General features: G+C 31.6%; 1 protein-coding gene across 1 annotated transcript; it reads right to left on the bottom strand.

Annotated features, from left to right (window-relative positions):
* Positions 1-15,623: 15,623 nt before the first annotated feature.
* On the bottom strand, positions 15,624-19,549 carry XIP1 (Leucine-rich repeat transmembrane protein kinase family protein). The gene is made up of 2 exons (XM_047293782.2): positions 16,831-19,549; positions 15,624-16,324 (listed from the first exon to the last, which is right to left on the bottom strand). Exons 1-2 carry the CDS (start codon positions 19,346-19,348, stop codon positions 15,930-15,932), a joined length of 2,913 nt encoding a protein of 970 aa, XP_047149738.1. The 5' UTR covers positions 19,349-19,549; the 3' UTR covers positions 15,624-15,929.
* Between the last annotated feature and the right edge of the window lie 1,707 nt (positions 19,550-21,256).

Below are 21,256 nucleotides of genomic sequence, written 5' to 3'. Positions count from 1 at the left end.
ATTAACAACACAAACATGCATCTTTCAGTTAAATTTTGTTGGTACGTATTCACTCAAACCAATATTTATTTTTAATATGGAAGACAACAAAATACAAATCAGGATGAAAAAGAATATAGATAAATGTTAATTTATAGTTTCAACCTTATAAGCACAAAAATATTTTAAAATGTTTTTAGTTAACTTACATGAATTTTCAAATGTGATATAAATTAAAATGAACTTTTATATATTAATTTGTACGAATAGGAAAAAAAAGTTATGATATGTTTTTTCTTCCTTTACCTTATTGTATTTTTCTTTTCTACATTATAACATCATCCAGAATCCAAACCCCAATTTCTTTTGCAACTATCCTGAAATATTATATTTTTATAAATTAATCTTCCAAAATATGATAAAGTGTAATAAATTTCCAAATTAATGCATGCTAAATTAACACTAAAATTGACATAATTCAATTAAAATTTAGATTGAAACGAATTCATCCAACACCGGTATTCCATATTATAATATGATTATTTCTAAATATAATTTTATTCTTATTACATTACTTACAATATAATAATTGTCTGAACTAATGTACGTTAAATTTATGTTAATATTTAAACAATTTAATTTAAATATTTTTCCCACTTAAGTTTGTGGTCAATTTCATCAACTTTCATATTATAATACGATATTTTTAAATATATCTTTAGTTTTAAGTTTTTTACTTTTGGATTTTCATTTAATCACGATTTTGTTATATTTCAATTCAGTTATAGATACTCGTACACGGAAATATAAGGTAACACATTAGAAACATTCATTCTATGACTTTGTTTATAATAATCTCTTAATATATATTAACATAATAATGTAATCAATTTTGAAAATAATTATACGTATCCTCTTTACTTAACGTACTAAGTTATTATAAAAATGCTTGTCTGATTTGTATATCAAATTAATGAAATTATTTCTTTGTCTTGCTTTGGTTACTCCAAAAGGAAATGAGAAATATATTTAAAGATTTTTTACATATATAACGTATTAAGTAATTATAAAAGTACTCACACAATTTGCAAGCCAAAAAAATAAAATTTTCTTCTTTAAATATGACGTTTTCATTTTTTAATTTTATGAACAATGTTTAATTATTTTATTTTATTTACCAATTTATTTTGATATATATTGTCGAAAATAATTGAGGAGAAAATTTTACCTTATATTTGATTTCTTTTACAATATAAGATTTGAGTGAACAATTTGACCATCCAATATAATTATAAATGCTTAAACGATTGATAATTCAAACTTTTAGGAATTATTTTATCTTTCGATTAATTTAAAAAATAAATTTATCCTTTTTTACGGTTTTAAAAACGAAATCGGTGACTAACTGAAATATTCCTTATTAGTCATTCTTTAGGCCCTGTTCTCTTGAGTGGATTTGAGGGAATGGATTTGAGGGGATTTGAGGGGATTTGAGAGGATTTGAAAATAATTTTTTTTATCGTTTTTTTGAGCGAATTTGGAGGTAAATGAGAGTGAATTTGAAAATAAAATTTATGAGAATTAGTATAGAATTGTATTGACATGACATATTAAATAAAATTATTTTTAAATTCACTCTCATTTACCTCCAAATTTACTCAAAAAAACGATAAAAAAAATTATCTTCAAATCCTCTCAAATCCCCTCAAATTCATTCCCTCAAATCCACTCAAGAGAACATGGCCTTAATGAGTTTTTTAGTGGCTCTTTTTAACGGACGATGTTTAGTATTTCTCTTTTATTTATTTATTTATTTAGTTTTAGTTGTTCTGGTTGGGTAAGGAGCACGGATGAGATGTATTTATATGGAAATTGATGGGTCCAGATTCTGGTCACATGCCATATCATCAACTGTTGGCGCGTCAACATTCACTAGATACTACATTTCTTTTGCGGACCCAACTTTTTATCACTCATCAACTAAAATCAATTTATCATCAAATAAACAAAAACTACTTTCTCTTCTCGTTTATATTTTATTGTAAAACTTTTTAAAAATGAAAAATAGAGATAAACAACAAATATAATGTTCATTAATAATATCAAGGAATTGATGATAAAATCAGACACAAATGAATCTCTGTATCGAAAATATTCAAAGTGAAGTAAATGGGTCTTATTAACAATTAGTGTTACAATAAAATGGTACGTAAGCGACAGAACGTTTAAATAATGTATTGAAAAACTTGTCAGATGTATTAACTTCAACCGTTTGTTAAAAAATATTAAAATAAATAATTTGCACTTTGTTTGAACATAAAAGTGACAGCGCACTTTGTAGTTTGTTTGCTCCGACATCACATTCATAAGATTAAGATATTTTTGGTGCATCATAGCTGGGATATGCCGCTATGGATTTCAAATTTCTTAAAAACAAAAGCGATAAATTAATTTTCATTGCATGACACAACTCTCTGTTTCTTTAAAAAGGGTTGTAAGGAAATGTGAAGATAGAAGCTGGGATCCAATTTTTGGGGCATTGTGACTTAAACGGCCCATAATTCTTGATCCTAGCAGTGCCCAGAGCGAAGGGCACTTGGATCGTCTGACATTATTACCAATAATCGCCACACAACCATATAGATAACATTGAGTTCATGTGGGTGCAGAAAATGAAAGCTTTTAAACTGGAACACTGTATTCTTGATGTGAGGTAAACATAAAGTTTTCTACTCTGACTTTTGAATCCGAAAGCTTTTACTACATTAAATTCAAGCGTCACCCATTTTGCCGAAATTTGAATATTTCAAATGTGGCTTTACTTCAAAGGAACTTCAGCCTAGAAGGTGTTTATAAACCAAAATAGCGGACAACAAATATCAATACTTTTCCTAGATAAACAATCCAGTCTCAAAGTAACCGAATCATACAGAAAACTGCATGTACCAGATTTCCACAAGAGGCAAAGAGTAATTGGAGAAAGAAGACAGAGAAGTTTGTTATGCATATGATTGATTACCAAGTGATGCATAGCATGACACTATGAAAGTCTTTCTGGTGAGAAAGTATATCTCTGCACCCAGAAGTGATATGCTCGTATTTTCATCTCCTCTTACTTTGAAGAGCTATGTCCAAAATCTCAGGGTCATAATCCAAACAGAATATATCAGCTCACAGACTATGTTTCTTACCATGGAGTCAAATATGGGAAAATATCGAATGTAGCAACAGCCTAATATACAATTACTGCCTACTGAATCCTGCACTTAAAAGCATGTAGAAATTACAGTTATTTTGTGTGCTACAGATTAAAGACAGTAAAAATCTTGAGAATACCAGTAAGAGTAGAAGTAGAATTTTAAGATTATCATGGAAAACTGGAAATTGCAGCTTCCCTGACCCAACAGTCATAAAAAAACTGACCTAACATGAACAGATGAAATTAGGAAGGCTATCATGAGGAGACACAATGACTGAAGCACACAGTGAGTCAAGGACAAAGGAAATGTTATTATATGGTTAGATTATGAAAATGGAAGTAAAAAATTTGAGGCAACGGGAAGGAGTTTTACGATCACATGACCAAAACTGAACAAAATGTATCTAACAGTAGAAAACTTCGTCCAACATATGGTGATGATGATGATGATGATGTATGCAGATTAAATTTACATATGGAGAATCTCCATACTATCCTACGGGTGTTCAAACATTCAACAGCATGCAAATTAATTATCAGAACAGTAGCTGATGTCAATTCCTGTCGTAGACATCATGTGTCGCTACACTAAAACAGATACAATACCATAGGATGCAAATAATTGCTTCAAGGACGAACGAGGTGAAACTATATCGTATGATGTGACGAAACAAAAACTTATACAGGACTCTAGCTAATGCAATTGCACAGAAGAACTGCTGAGGAATGTGAAATTGGAACATGAATGAATCAAAATGGTGAGTGAAGTAATACTATTCAGTTCACTAAAAACATTTACAGCTAGAGAAAAGTTTCTGTTTTTAACTTCTTTGGACAAAATACTGTAGGCCAGCGATTCTTCTTCCAGAGCTCTTGCATTGCACTTATCATGACAAGGTTATCGTGTTCACAAACAATGAACAATGGATTGCTCAGTTCATTGCAAATTCTAATCAGACAATGCACGCACTAGTCATATACAAAACAGGTCCCACTAGAGTCAAACCATGCGGCTACTGCTGCATCAGTTAAGAATAAAGGTTGGAACAGTGACCAAAGATTCAACTCCACCACATACCATCCTCCCTGACATTCTTGGACCACATTCGATCAAATCTTTTTGTTCTTACTCCCTCTTCCCCGTACACCATTTCACAGAACATCAACAAAAACAGTGACATCTCACATGTTCAGAGCCAAACAAAATCGTTTCAACCTCAAGGGATTCAACAAAATTTATGCCACCGCCAGAGAAAAACCACAAATGCAAGAACACTATTCGAACAATATCAGAAATTGACAAACAAATAGAAAGAAAAAAGAGCAATAGGCAAATTGAAAAACAATATAATCTATTAAAAAATGGAGGAAAAACATAGATACATCATCATAGTGATCATCGGAAATGAAAAGGAGGTTACATACAGAACCGAAAGTCAACAAATGATAAAAAACCTGAACACAGTGTCTCTGCTAGGCAATCTAATGTAGCTTAACCAAAACCCATGATCGATGACGATTCACATGCTCCTCTTTCTTCCTTTAAATCTCAGAGCACCAGAAAAGGAAACAAAAACATAAAAAAAGATCCCGAAAAGAAAGGGGTGGGGGGTGTTGTTGCCGTCGCAGCAGCTTTTGAAGAAAACCCAAAAAAAAAAAAGGAAAATTTATAAAATGGGAAGAAAATATATAGAGATAGTATTTATAAATTATATATAAAAATATGGTTTATGCCTGGCTCCATCCTGTCTGCCTTTTTGGACGCAATGGAAGAGAGAAGGGAGAGACTGAGACTTCGACAGAGAGAGAGAGAAGAGAGAGCTACATTGTACTGCTCGTGTCCGTGTCTCATCTACGAAAGGAGGGAAACGATGTTGGATTTACAAAGGGAGGGTGAGCAGGTACCTGTTTGAGAGAAAGGGCATAAGGGTCATTGCATGTTGCAGAAGGAGAAGAACAAGAACAGGAGCAAGAGAAGCTAAGCAGCGTGTTATTCTCCTCCATGACAGCCATTGCAGCAAAAAACAGAATCAGAAGAATGGTAGCCAAGCCTTGCCGCTATCACACTGGGGGTTTGTTTCTTTGTCTCACTCTCTAAGGATTTAGAGAGAGAAAGAGAGAGAGAATAAAGGTTCCAAAATGGGGAAGTTTGATTGGTTGGGGTAGGAAGCTTATGCAGGCATTGAGCATTTTGGGTTTGGGGAAGGCCGGTGAAAGGCCATTTTCAACTTTCTCTTTGTTCCTCTTTCTGGTAATACTCACCCTTTTGTCTCTCCCATGCCACCACTCTACCCTATTTTTTCTCTCTCTCTCTTTCTCTTTCTCTGGGTGTGTCTGATTTTTGGTTTTAAATATAGAATAAATTTTTGGTCGTGTTGACAGTGGTTATGGTGGTGTCTTGTGACTAACCAGGTTTTAAATTAACCCATTTGCATATCCGTGTTATTTAAAAAATAATAATAATAATAATTGAGAATAGCGTATGGAGAGGGGCACTTTGGGGCTGCACAGAAGAGAAGCAGTGGTAGTAATAGTACTATTACTTCGTGGCTGTTTGGCCATTTTGAATGTGAAAGCCTGAAATGACGTGAGATCAGTGTCACAGGAATTTTTGACTTGCTTCCCAAATCGTATCCATTCAGCTTTTATTGCATTGCCCCAACATTCATTTTATTATGTAACCCCTTTTGCTTTTTCACCTTCTACCTCTCCTCTACCCTAATGCTTCACCTCACCATTATTATCTTCTTTCTTTCTTTCTAATTCTATGTCTCTCTACTAAGTAAAATCCCAACAATAAATCTATTATTATTTTTGCAAGACCACGTGTTTTATTTCCATCCTTTTTATTTAATATTTTCAAATATTAAATTATACTCCGTGTGAATAAAAACAGGAAGCACAAAACCGGATTTGTATTGTATTGTATTGTATCATAGTTAACCAGTTTTGTTTTCTGAAACCAGCGCCTATTTAATTGCGAGCCTTGAAAAACTAAACTTGCAAATGTATGACATAACATTAACCTTTTTCGAAGGAAAAATAAACAAAAAGAGGGACCGGGTTGAATTGGGCCACGTGTACGTATGATTTTAAATGCCTAATTCAACTCAAAATTTATATCATATTTTGCAGATACAAAAAGTCATTTATTTAATCTTTGCAAATAAAAATAAAAACCTTGCAAAAAAAAACGGTAAAGAGTATATTATATTGAGAAACTAATAGTAATAATAATGGTAATAAATAATTTTAGAAATATGTTAAAGAGAAACTATTTACACTGTGGGTGTTAGTTAGTTATTGAAAAATCTGCGAAAAGATTGTGTTGTTTTGGGGCAGTGGATAGAAAATGCGAGTGAGAAAGTGAAAATCTGTTGGAGAAAATGGCGTCAAGAGAACTGAAAAGGCAGAGAAAGATGGTATTTTTGTTTGTTTGTATTTTGTTTGTTTTGAAAAATTGTGTTTTAGTTTGGTTTATTTTGTTGGAGAGCTAAAGGTGGAAAAGCAAAAGGTGATGGTACATTTAAAGAAACGTTAGAAGGTAGATGTGTGTAATTAATTAAGAGTTAAAAAAACTAATAAATGTGTTGGTAACAACAAATCAAATAGCCGCCCTCTTATATTTATATATCACCTCACTAATAAAAGCTGTTTCTTTTTTATTTTTTATTTTTTATTTTATCTTCAACGCTCTGTATGTTACACCCCCACCACTAAACCATAACAACTATATAATAAATACTGCTCTAAAATTATTTCACTATATTTTGTCAGATTGTACGTTTTAATGGAGTGATGGAATTAAATTCCACAGTTTGAAGTTACTTCTCTTTAATTGATATAATACGTAATTTGTGGTTGTTGATACGTGTGATATTTAACTATCATTTATTTTAGTATTTGAATTTTATGTAATATGATGTTAGGGACTGTTTTGCCATCATAAACATGTGCAACTATGAATGGAAACATCACCACGTTCAGATTAGTATTGGTTTAATTCTTATAATTCACTGTTGATGACAAGTTTATATAGAATTCGTTTATTGTCTTTCCTTGAGATTAAAAATAATTGTTATTTTGAAAATATTATTTATCATGTCAGATTTATTTTTTTTATGTCACAGCAATTAACTGTGTAATTTTTCAATGCTAATTAATATTGTGTATGTGCTGTTTTTTCCCCTATGATTAAATTTACATTAACCTCCTCTCACTTATAATGGTTAAAGTTTTATTAGATTTTGTTTGTGTACGAAAATAGTGTATATTTTTCGAAGTGGTGTAAAAAATTAAACTGTCAAGTTATTAATGAGATTCTAAGTAAAACATAAAAAATATTATGAGTGTATAAAAGTGAGTGTTTCTTATAAGATTATATTATATTTATAGGTTTTTTTTAGCTTTACTAAAATGTGTAAAAGATATTCAAAATAAATAAATAATATGATTATTTATAAAAAAAATTGTAATTTAATCTATTATTACTGGGTAATTATATAAATTATGACATTACGACAGATTTAATTATATATTAAATTTATTAAATGTTATTGTATATTATTATATAACTCGGATATGAGAAGGAATAATTTTGTTTGAAATAAACTACAATTTTAAATCTCACTTTTTTTTCTTTGAAAGTAGAATAAGTTAGATAATGAATTATCTTTTATCAAATAATTATTTGTTTATATATTTCTACTTTTTTATAGATGAAAGTAATATTATTAAAATTTTGTTTGACGATATTAAAAAAATTGTTGTTGTTGGAAATAATAAAAATAGGCTTTAAGGAATTATTACCAAGTGTAATCACAAGTGACATCAGTTATATATATAGTCATCATTTTGTGGAAAAATAATGACAGTTATATAGTTCCAACTATCATTTATCTACATGCTTTAACCTGTATTTAACAATGACATGGTATAAATAATCGTTCTTGTATGTATAATTTTGTTTGAAAAAAAAAAATTGATTAGAGGTTGTCATTTACAAGTGTAATCTCAAGACTATAAGACAAAATATTACCATTTATAATTAATATACATGATAAATTTAAACACATTTAAAGTAAATTTATTAAAATTAAAGTCTATGTGAAATTGTTTATTATAAAATTATTATAAAAGAATCATAAAATATATAATAAAGTGTAAAGTAATATGTATTAGAGAAATGTAAAAGTTAGTCTACTGTGTTCTTTATTCCAGTGATAGAATAAATAAGTAAACAAGCCATTCAAATGTTTTTGGTATAGTCAAGCTCTTCAAATTGTAACGAGCCAATGAAAAACTGTAATTTGTAAATAATTAGTATTAATCTCTTTGAATTTTAAATATGTTAAACATAGTAAATAGAGTGAGATCTCATTTTGTTTGTTAATAGTACTTTGATCCCTTACACATCAGCATAATTTGTACTTATGATCATAACAATATTTATTAGTATGACGACAAGATTGTTGTTATATAATTCTTTCTTTCTTTTGTACACGAAGTTTTGTTTGTTGCACATAACATAAAATGCAACTTGGTTCATATATAGAATATGATTTTATCTAAGTCAAACGTAATAATATAAATATAAATGCATTAAGAAGTTTGAAAATTGATAAATAAAATGTCTGAACTATGTAACACAAGTTTTAGATTTTTGTGTTACTATAATCATTAAACAATGTCGAACGTTATCATTTTCACCATGACTTTCATCATAATAATAATGTTGTGTTCACTACTATGGATACATTGTTTTAACAAATGAATCAGTAAGTATGTTGTTTGTTTGTTTCACGTTATTTGAGAGTGAATAAATTTTATGCAGATTTGCGAAATAATGTAAAAGATATAAAGGTGTGTATTGTTCATGCTTGACATTTTTACGAGTATGCCCTACACATGTTATTAAGAATCTTTTTGACTGTGTGAAACTTATGCATGACTTGCTTTACCTACTAAAATTTTATTTTTACTAAATAGATTTTATTTTCTATTAACTTCAGATTAATTTTAACTAAATATATTTATTTTCTATTAATTTTTAACTATAAGGACAAAATTGTTTATCTATCACGTCTATTATATCATACAAAAGCTTTTCTAAACTTATTTTCAAATCTATTCATTCTGACTTCAAATCATTTTAAATAAAACAATAACATGTTTTGTTTTCTATTCTCTTAAATTCATTTTAATTTTAAGAGAAAAATGACTTAGGAAATTTATTATGTAAAATTTTAACTCGTATTAAATATCAATTAAAAGATAAAAGGGACATCAAAACTCACAATTAATTAATTTTATACCTACAATATATATATATATATATAACATGAAGCATTTAACTTTTAACATAATTAATTAAACTATTCTCACCCATATATTTCTAACATAAAATAACTAATTTAATTTTTAAAGTACTCGCCTGTCGATCTAATATGTAAAAACAATTTAAATATGATAATATTAATAACGACGAGCCCACAACATCGCTATGAATGTGAGAAAGAGCAATGGACGTAAAAAATAAAATGATTGCTGTGAAGAAGGGAATAAAGAACTGTCGTGATTTGGAAGAAAGATAAATAAAAGTGAAATGCTACAAATTGGTAGAATAAACATATATACCACTTTCGCTGACGATTTCTATTACTCCTCATTGCTTTTACTCTTCAATGCTAAGAAATCACTATTTTCATCCAAATATATTTACAACATTGATCCTAAGTTAATAGTTGCTATAACATTAGTATAAAAATATATTCGATTAAGCAATTTTTGAAAACTCCATCAGTTGTTCTAACCAAGAAACTCTTTCCAAAAGTACTATAACATTCGTTATGAATATAGGATTTTTTTTTTCTTTTCAAATCTCTTCATCTTTTTAATTATAGGTATTCCTAGAGTTAGTAAATAGTAGATACTCTTTTAAACTGATTGACAAGCCAATTAATACATTTTTGGATTGATCATCCATACTGACTAAATATATTGATCAATACATCATTGGACCAATCACTCATGTTGACCAACGATATCAACTAATACATCATTAAACCCTCTAACTGATTAGCAAACTAACCAGTATACCCTAGGACCCATCACTTAGATCGACCAGTACATCTTTAGGACTGATCTCCCAAATTGATCGGTGACTTAAACTGTACACTTTAAAATTGATCATCCAGATTAACTAACGATATTGACTAATTGTAAAATAAATATAAAATTAACACTTAGTCAATAATAACCATAAATAAATTAACTAGTATTGATCAATGATTTGGTGATTATTAAACAAACAAAAAGACAAAAAAACTCATAACAACAATTATAAATTTTGGTTTTAAGTATAAATGTTTACACATTGTAACATTTAATATTCATTTACTGTACCTTTTATAAGTACTTTTCGAAAGATATAAAAAAAAATACTCTTCGAAAGATGTGAACCATTAACAAAACATAAAACATAAACCAATTGAAGCGAGAGATGTTTGATAGGTCTTTCAAAACTAATAAAATGGAAATGCCGCAAAAACAACTATAAGAAAACATTTTTCTTTTTACATCTATAACTCTTATCATTATATATTATACATTATAAATATCGAGAAAAACTTTAACTGAATATGTATGATGACTATACTATTTTCTAATATATATATATATATATATATATATATATATATATATATATATATATATATATATATATTTTGATAAATTCAATTGTGGAAAGTTTGGCTAACACGTTATAAGTTTAAATTTCATTGCCGTGTTTATATATAAATATTAATAACTTACTAATGGGTAAGAGGACACCTGTGACAAGAAAAAGAAAATTATAATAGACAATGAATGAATTTAATTTAATTTGATTCAACCGTGTGAATTATCGTAATTTTTTATGATTGAAATTCGAATGCTTTCTATGAAATAATAAATGACGAGGTTTCGTGTCCTTTACAATTATATTTTCCAAAATGAAAGATATTAAAACATCAAAATAATAATAAATTGATTAAAGACTATGATTAAAGGACTATTAATCAATTTTATATTTTAATTTTTTATCATAATTAACATCCTTTAAATATATTTTTTTACACCTTTAATTATTTTCTTAGTAATATTTACTAACATCTGTCTCATTATTGTACCATAGACATGTTAACAACAATTTAAAATGTATATTTTTTATTAAAGGTTGTCGGTAGCATCTTTTTGCTGTGTATATTATGCATGTTGTGGACCAGAAGTGAAAAGATGGAACGTGAAAACTTATTTAAAGTGCTTACAGCGACTTAAATAAAGAATCAATAATGTTGTCTAAGAAAACGGCATTTTATTCATCTACTACTTCTTCCCCATTACATTTTTTTCTGTCCATATTCAGTTTTAAATTATTTTATTTAAAAAATAATAATTTTGCTTCACTTTGCAATAACTTTTAATAAATGTTCCAATTAACAATATCATTTATGCTTTTCAACCAAAAGTTAATGCTCATGTGAAACGTTTTCTCCAAATTCTGATACATTTTCTCTCTTTTAATTTCTTAAAAAGAGTCCTTAGACACTAGCTAACATTTGCATAATAGTTCTTTAGTTTAATTATAATTTTTGTCTCCTTTAATTTCTAATTTATGATTTTAGTTTCCTATTTCGTTTTTTCTGATGTGAATCTTAAAATTTTATAGAAAATTTATAACTTCTACTTAATCTTTAATTTTGCATATTCTTTTAGTTAGTTACATTATTTTATGAAGATACCTTAAATGAACTCTTAGGTTTAAAATTTAATTGGATCAAAGTAAAGTAAATAAAAACATATAAAAAATGATAATTGGACTTAAATTATATTTTTTTTATATTTTTTTTAGAGATTACAACAGCATAAACGTAGGAAAACCAAAATAATTATTTGGATTTTTTTAAATGGTATTATTTAGTCTGGTATTTATTCTGGGACAAAATAGGAAGAGTGGCTCTAGTGTGCATAACTGATATATGTGTTTTTTGTATTGCTCAAACCACAATTAATTTGAAATATGTGTTTTTTTAATGCTCAAGCCACTATTAATATTAAATAGAGCTTTTTTAATCAATGGAGGAAGTATTTAATTTCCGATTAGCTGAATTTTTTAATATTAATTTTGAAATTATCTGACAAGTTTGATGACAATAAAAGAGTATGCAGTATAGAAAAAAACAATTAAAATAAATGATTTGATCTATTAAAATTTGTATCTCATTTTCCGTCAAGACACGAATTCGTTTATTCTCAATCAAATAGTAATCAATTTGAATAAAATGAATAGTTGTATTGTATGATCTTAGGGTTAAGTTTTGTTTTAAAAAGGGATGTATTTAATTACCATGGTGCACTGTTTGTACCAAAAGCTATACTTATAATTTAAGTAAAAAATTATCCAGAATGTTCTTGTGGTTACGTTTAATAAATCATTTTTTTTAAATTAACGTGCTATTGAAAATATGCTTTACGATGATGTACGCGATTTTTTTTAGTTCAATACAGTTTTAGAAAACAGATTAAAAAAACCACAAATTTAGACCAAAAATTAAATGTGTATACTTTTATTAAATGATAATCGAAGATTGAGATTAAAAAAAAAACTAATTAATTAACTCTCATGTAAAAATTAAAACACTACAGTTTTACATGTGGAGATAAATAGAAAACAACTAATGTGCAAACTTTTATTTTATTTCTCGGTTTAGCATCAAACAAAAAAGGCAAAAAGAGTTAGAATATTTTAAATTATTTTTTGGAAGATGCTAAATACAATGGCAACCTTGATAGGGAAAAAGGGATCTTGTCTAAAATTTCATATAATAGTATTGTGATAAGGTTTCTCTTCATAGTCATTCTCAATTATCTTTGAATTGGATTTATTTTATTGAAGTTAAGTAAAATCATTAAAAGCAATGAAGTTCTTTCTTACAAAATTTTAGTACGAGTAGCATTTTAATTGCTAGTATGATCCATTAATTTAAAATTTGATAAGTCCTTTGTTTAATATTTATAAGGAAACTAATAAATAGAAAATTTTATGAAGAAATTGTGTAAATTTATTTATAATCTTTTCTATCTTGACAAATACGAAAAAAAAAAAAATCATTAAGTTATTCGTCTAAACTAATCTTAAATTACAGAATTTAACAACTAAAAGTTATCTATATATAATAAAATCCTTTATTTTGGAATTTATGAATGATTTTTTCAATAAAGGAGTTTAAAAGAAGCCTAAAATTGGTATCATACACTGAAAAAGATATTACAAATGAATTATTCAATAATATATTTAAAAATTCTTAAAATATTAATTTTTCAATTATTGCGACAACGATAATTTGATTGGGCCATAAACTTGTAAACCTGGACTGGGCCCTAACAGATGGGCTATTAATATCTAGTTATGTTAGCCCGAAGACTGCATAGTAGTGCATAGAGTTGTAAAAGTATGTTACGAACAAACCTAAAAGAAGAAGCTTTTCCCCTCTTCGTTCTCATAGTGGCAATTGGAAGAAAAGTTGCCTGCCATTGCGAACGAAGGAACCCTAACCTAATAATAGGGGCAGAAAATTTGATGCATGATTTTTGGTGGTAACAGAGACCAAACATTCGTGAATAGAGTGCATTGAGTGTTTGACCTTTAGTAGCACGGGACAGGACAATGCTTGACAAGTGACAGAAACTGTTCCATTTGGTTAAAAAACACAACCTTTGGATCAACATAATTTTGAGAATTCTTCAACTGAGACAAAAAGATACAGGGAAATTATTTTAGACCCATTTTTAACTCTCTTGAAACGTGGGTGCGCCACTAGTTTTATCTACTGAGATAAGAAGAGGTGTGCACAGAGTTGGCATATACAAAGTCTGAAGTGCCGAAGTTGGCAATGTTCCCAATGATGTCAACAATGACAAATTGATCAATCACCCATTGAAACTTGAAATTATTTTGAGCTAAGGCCATATATTAGACTTGCCCTGTTTACTAGGATTTTAGACCCTGGTGGGGTAGACTCATTATGTTAGCAGATAATGTAATGGGTGTAATGCAAGTGCAATGTTTTTGTGTTGGTCGGGTTGACAATTATTGTCTTTATAGTGCATCATTTTGGTTTGTCTGGTAACGCACAGTTAGAAATTGGTCATGAGTTTGGCATTTTACACTGGGGCATTGGAGTTAAATTCATTCCTTGTACGAAACAGGTATGTTGTGTTCTTGCAAACATCAATTACTTTTGATTGAGTGACTGTTTAATTCAGTGAAAGTCAGGTTTTCCACCCTTTTGGGACTGTTGATGAGAAGAGACGAGACAAGAGTAGATATTTGGAATATATATGCACAGAGACACACACAGACTTCTGACTTTTATGAGGGGTTATAGTCCATAAATGAATAGAATATGCACTGATAATTAAATCTGGTGCAGGGTATCAGAGTGTCTCATCTGAACTCCTTTGGTTCCTATTGTACTTAAGGAGAGAACATACCTGTCCTCAATTTAGCTTCCTCTCACAGCCAAGCATGCTTTGGAAGTTGATGCCTTCTGTCTTTTTTGTTTAAGAAAACTATTCTTACCGAACCTTCTAACTTTTATGCTTTATGGCCTCTCCACCAAGCCTAAAGAAATGTTGCGTTTGTGAATCTCATTCTTCTAAGGCGACCCCGCCATCCACTCATAAAGCACATGAATGTACAGAAACTCAGATATATCATATAATTCTACACACACGTGTGACTCTCTCTGCATACATTTTTTTCTTACAAGGTAACAAGCATGTGCCACTGATTTTATGCTGCCTGTAGTTTTGCCTTTGTACACAATGATAACATTTTCATTATATTGCTACTTTCTTCCTCGTTTCCTTAAATATGGGTGATCTTGTTGTATCGACATCTACTTCAAATATGGTTATGATTTTGATTGGTTTTTCCTCTTCTTAGCAGAGTTTCATGGCTCATTTCTGATGTTTAGACATGGTTGATTGCTCTATTCCTCATGGCCTCGTTCTAACAAAACGATAATCTCTACTTGAAAAGGATTTAAGAGGAAAAAGGAAAAGCTTAATGGTGCTTCTTTCTTCTCTTTCACTGGCTAAAATGGAAACAAGATGCTCTCATCAATCAATCATTCCATTCATCTTTATTTTCCAGTGGATAGCTTTGGCAAAGGGACCCTCCACATACAAATAATGCCACAATATTGTATTCAGAATCTGGAACCCATTTTGATTTTTTTTATGTAAAATATAAAAAGGGAGCTCTTTGCGAATCACGACCTTCCAGTCCTCACAATCACAACATATATGCTGCTTTTTTTGGAGCCATCTTGCATCGCTCAAAATAAAAGTGTTGATACAGGAGAAAAAAAACCCAAATTCCACAAAGCAAGTTGGCAAATGCTTTCCAAAGTGGGGCTGTATGAAATATATGTAGATACTGTACATTACCTTAAAGCTTGGATAGAAATCTAGCTTCAAATTTTTACAAAATGTCAAAACTCAAAGACAGTAAAAGGGAGCAGCTACAGAGAGAAGATTCATAGTCAAAGATAGAATCTACAAACTACTTGCCTAGAAGAAAAAAAAAAGATTATACTAATTTGATCTCTCTTCTACAGTGGATCTCTCAGTTTCATTTCATCTATAGAGAGACTGCCTATGTTTAGCTGTTACATGCTCCTTCTTACCCTTTAAGCTACTCAAATTATAATTCATATGGTTTCTTTACTACGGTGACATTTGAAACATCTTTGGTTGACAACTTGCAAGAGTCGGAACCGCGTGGCTCTGCCTCAATCAGAAGCTGAACAACCTCTTTCATGGTTGGTCTACTTGTTGGGGCTTTGTAGGTGCAGCGAATGGCAATCCGCAACACTTTGATCATGTCATCCTTGAATGAACATGATAACCTCGGATCAAAAACTTCACTTGGTCTTGCCCCCTCCTTGCCTTCTACTTTGTTGGAAACCCAGAAAACAATGTTTCTGTTCTCTCCAAACTCTGCCTCCACGGGCTTCTTCCCAGTTAACAGCTCCATCAAAATCACCCCAAAACTGTAGACGTCGCACTTGGTGGTGGCCCTTGATGAATATGCAAATTCTGTGACAGCCATAAAAACATGCACAAAATAATATTCAGCGTTGGGAACACCAAAAAGATGACAGCGAAGTTAGCACATGACTAATTGTCCAACCCCCACGTACCACCTATGTTTTTTTTGGTACAAAGTAGTACTTATATTTTAACATTCATATCTGCACCTCAATTATTTACATGGTAAAAAGGCATCATTCAGAGATCAGTACCATGAGAATATCCAAGCAGCACGCTAATAGTCAATGTATTCTTAATCATTTACCACGGAGTTTAATTTTTATGCACTGCAAAAGTTGTTACTTAGTTAACTGATCAGACATCGTATTAGGTTCAACTATAGTGGTAGCTATTGTAAAACTCAACAAATTTATCGTATTGAATGATTTCTGCTGTACAAAAACTCCTTTTTGCATATACTATTTGCTCTATCATTCAAGAAAACATATGATGGTAGTTTGCACAAATGAATTTAAATGATGACTATAAATAACTTTTGTGGGAGAAAATACCTGGGGCTAAGTAACCATATGTTCCTGCAATGACAGTTGTGGTGGAATCCTTCACTCCTCTTGCTTGCAAAACCTTGGCAATCCCAAAGTCTGCAACCCTGGGCTGGTAATCAACATCCAACAGTATATTGGTTGACTTGATGTCTCGATGGATAATAGGAAGAAGCAAATCATGGTGAAGGTATGATAAACCCTGTGCAATTCCCAGTGCAATTCTATAACGAGTAGGCCAATCCAAAAGGGTCCAACCCTTGTGCAGGGAATCCCAAAGATTACCATTTGGCATGTACTCATAAACCAACAAGCTGCACTCGAAACTGGAGAAGCAGCAGTATAGTTTCACTATGTTCTTGTGTCTTATGCTTCCTAAGGTCTCCACCTCTGCCTTCAATGCCTTGTCCACAAACAACCGATCCTCTGGAGTCGAATCCTTGGACTTGCGACTCCACAGCCTCTTCACTGCGACAATATCACCACTTTTCAACTCAATCTTGTACACTGTCCCAGACCCTCCATGCCCCATTATGTTCTTGTCCACCAAGGACTCAACGATCTCCCTTTGGTCGAAAGAGATCTTGTGGAAGCTCTTAACATCATAAGAGAAAACCGATGAAGACAGTGTCTCCTCATGTTCCACTGCAGCGGTGTCTTTGCTGCACCTACGTTTGAGAAACAAGGCAGACCCAATAAAGATCAAAACCACTGACACCCCAGCTATCCAGATGGTGTTGATCCTCTTGCTCTTGTAGGCACTTGGACATATGGGGAAGTTTCGATCCGATGAGTTGGCATACACCGGTAGCACACACAAACCAGGATTCCCTGCAAAACTTTCCACCAAGCCTCCTTTGATCAGTTTGGGAGGAATTGGACCCGAAAGCATATTGTGCGAGAAGTTAATAGAGTTTGGTAGCAGCACAGAGAGGCTTTCAGGGATGCTCCCAGTTAAAAGATTGTTGGAGAGATCAAGAAGGTTGAGAGATTCTAATGAAGAGAGTGAACCAGGGATGGAAGAATTCAGCTTGTTCCCTTGCAACATAAGCAAATTGAGCCTTCTGAGGTTGCCAATTTCGGAAGGGATTGGACCAGATAGAAGGTTGTAACTGAAATCTATTTTGACCAGACTAATGGCTCGAGATATTGTGGGAGTTATGACACCTGAAATTTTGTTCCTCTGAAGGAACAGTTCAGACAGGTTTCTAGAATTCCCGTTAATCTCAGGAATTGGACCATTCAAGTTATTGTTACTCACATCAATGATTGAAACGTGTGGTAAACCAAGGAGTCCCGCGGGAATGGAACCCTCCAAACGGTTGTTACTCACTCTAAACCTCAACAGCATCATGCAGTTCGCATAACTCTGTGGTATCTCTCCAGAAAACATGTTATCCAGAACGAGAAAGTACTCTAGCGTACCACCCTTGCAAACCTCGGTTGGCAACGGACCAGAAAATTTATTCTCCGACAAGTCAAGAACTAACATTCCAGAGAACTGTCCCAGTTTCTTGGGAACCTGTCCTACAAGGAAGTTGTCGTACAGAGACAGCATTCTTAAAGCTGTTGAGTTTTCGATCGCACCTGGGATTTCACCTGTGAGGCTGTTGTTGTAGAGCTGCAAGACTTGAAGCTTGGGAAGCCTACAAACCGACGCAGGGATGCTCCCGGTAAACTTGTTCACTGACATATCCAAATCCACGAGCTCCGTGAGGTTCCCCAACTCCTCTGGAATGTTCCCAACGAGATGGTAGTTATAGTAAAGCTCAAGCTGTTGAAGGTTCTTCAGCTGACCAAGCTCTTTCGGAATTTGTCCCGTGAGGAAATTCCCACTCAGCTCAAGATCGATGAGGGAAGTTATGTTCCCTATGGACGCAGGGATTTGACCATGCACCATGCACGTCGTGAGAACCATGGACTTGAGGTGTTTCAACCTGTCAATATCTGCGGGTAACTGCCACAGGTTGAAGCCTCCGTTTTCATTGAAGTTTAGCACCTCGAGGTTGGTGAGGTTGAACACTGACATGGGGAATTGGCCTGTGAAGACGTTGTAGGACAAATCGAGAATCCTCAGAGATTTCAAGGAAGAGAAATCTGGGAGCGTGCCGGTCTGGGACATGTGGTTCATGTTAAGCTCTTCCAAGTGGGAACAGTTGAGGATGGTGCCTACGTTGAACTTGAACCTGGTGTGGCCGAGGCGGAGAACACGTAACTGTGGGAGGTAAGAGCATGTATCTTCCGGGAACTTTCCAGTAAGTGATGACCAACCTGAAAGGTCGAGGCCGATAACGTCACCTTTGGTGTTGCAGGTAACTCCGGTGAAGCTGCACACTGGTTTTCCAGCGTCCCAATTCATGGGGTACTTTCCGGGGAGGGAGAGTTTCATGAGAAAGAAAAACTGTGACTGGTTCTTGGTGGTGGTACTGGTGATGATAACCTGGGAGAGTGACAGGGTGGTGGTGGTGGTGGTGGAAACTAATAGTATAGTAGAGAAGAGGGTGATGAAGGGATGATGGTGGTTCATTTTGAGAGAAGAAAAAAATAGAAGAGGTGATTGTGAATGGTTGCAGGGAAGAAGAAGGGTGTAAGAGATGTATATAAGATATGGAATGGTTGAGTGGATGACTTAGGGAAGCAGTGACAAGCCTTGATGATGAAAAAGCAGGTTCTTGCTCAAGTACTACTGCTGCGAGAAGTGAACATCTTTGGTAAAGAGGCTTTACGTTTATACTCCACTATCACTGCCTCATCACAGAATAACATCAGTGCATATGTACTTTATACTATCCCAGCACACCTGTTACAATCTACTCCTCATATATTCACTCATACATTATACACTTGCTTCATAATTCTACAAATAAATGAAACTCTAAATAATCTAAGTTTAGAAAGACAGATGTAGTTTTTGCAAGGATAAGTGATGACGAATGATAAAGAGTTTTTGTAAAATGCTGTTGTGATAATGGTGTGATCTTTTTAAAAAATGCACACTCCTTTGACAATGATATTTTAAGAAAAGAAGGCATTCTCTTTTTGTGTTATGGTAATGTAGAGCATGTAGAATGAAGTGCATCTGATACTAATGAGCGTATATATATATGTATGATGCGATTAAGCTTTCTTTTGGAAGAAAATAATAATTTTGTTGAGAAAGAGAGAGGGTGTGATCCACATCTTTCTTATGGATTCCAATCCTAGCCAATTACAAAGATATATCCCACTTCAATAACAAAAGCAAAGATGGAACCGAACAAATGCATTTTTCGTGCTCATCATCCAACTTATAATTTCTTTTTCTCCAGTTGCTTTAAACAGGTTAGAACAAGTTCTCGTCATTAAAAATATTTTTTGTAATTATTTACTCCTAGTACGCTGATATTTTAACCACCCTAACAAAATAAGAGCATTTAACAATTTAAAATATTATTATTTTATTCTGATATACATTTTTATATTGTAATTTTTCTTGCTCTTTTGAGGGTGTGTCCCAGTATTGATATGTATATCATGCCCCAGCTTTTTATTTTTTAACAGCAGACTACTTTGGCTGTGGTTGACCGTGCTGGACACAAGTTGTAAAATTTATAATCACTTCAACAGTAACCATTGCATTGGATTAGGTTGTCGTATAGATTGAGAAGGAGAATGAAAAATGAACGTAAATAATTGAAAATTTTATTAATAATTTGATTGATATAAATAATAAAAGAAATTGTAAATTGATAGATTTATAAAATGATCAAAGTGCATACATACAGACAACCTACTTAAAGTGATCAAATTTATGTAAAATAATCTTCGGTTGACTTTTGTTGTATTATATATAATATTCTTTTTTCTTAGGTTAGTGATACTTTGATAACATTTTTTTGACAACATTTTAACATCATCTATGTGTCATTCTGTGATTGGTTCATGTTGGTGTTTATGATTATTATTATTGATTGTGGAATAATTTTGGACCAATCACAGAATGACACGTAGATGATGTTAAAATGTTGTCAAAGTATTATTGTCCTTTTTCTTATTAGTGTTATAACATGCGAGTTTCGCCTAGGGGTTATGGATTGATTTTCAAAATTCAATTTAAAATCAATCTAGATATAATAAAATAAATTGAATCTAAAATATAAATTCATTTTAATTATATTATATTGATTTATATTTTTTAATTAATTTAAATTTAATTTTTTTATTAAATTTACTTTGTCAATTATGTTAAATTCTATTGGATATGGTTAAGATATTATTCGATATGGTTACTTGTAATATTATGTATTTAGTTTTAAACGTAACCAACTTATACTTATCTTTTTGTATTTTTTTTATTTATAAATGCATAATTATATGTGATCAACACATATTAAGGATTCATCTTATGTCTCTTTCTCTTTTATTTTAATAAATCCATCCAACATAGCATCAATTA

The sequence above is a fragment of the Vigna umbellata genome, chromosome 2, assembly GCF_029865625.1.
Source record: "Vigna umbellata cultivar VRB3 chromosome 2, Vumbellata_1.0, whole genome shotgun sequence".
Classification (NCBI taxonomy): domain Eukaryota; kingdom Viridiplantae; phylum Streptophyta; class Magnoliopsida; order Fabales; family Fabaceae; genus Vigna; species Vigna umbellata.
The sequence above is the reverse complement of the archived record's forward strand: the minus strand, read 5'-3'. Positions and strand labels throughout refer to the sequence as shown.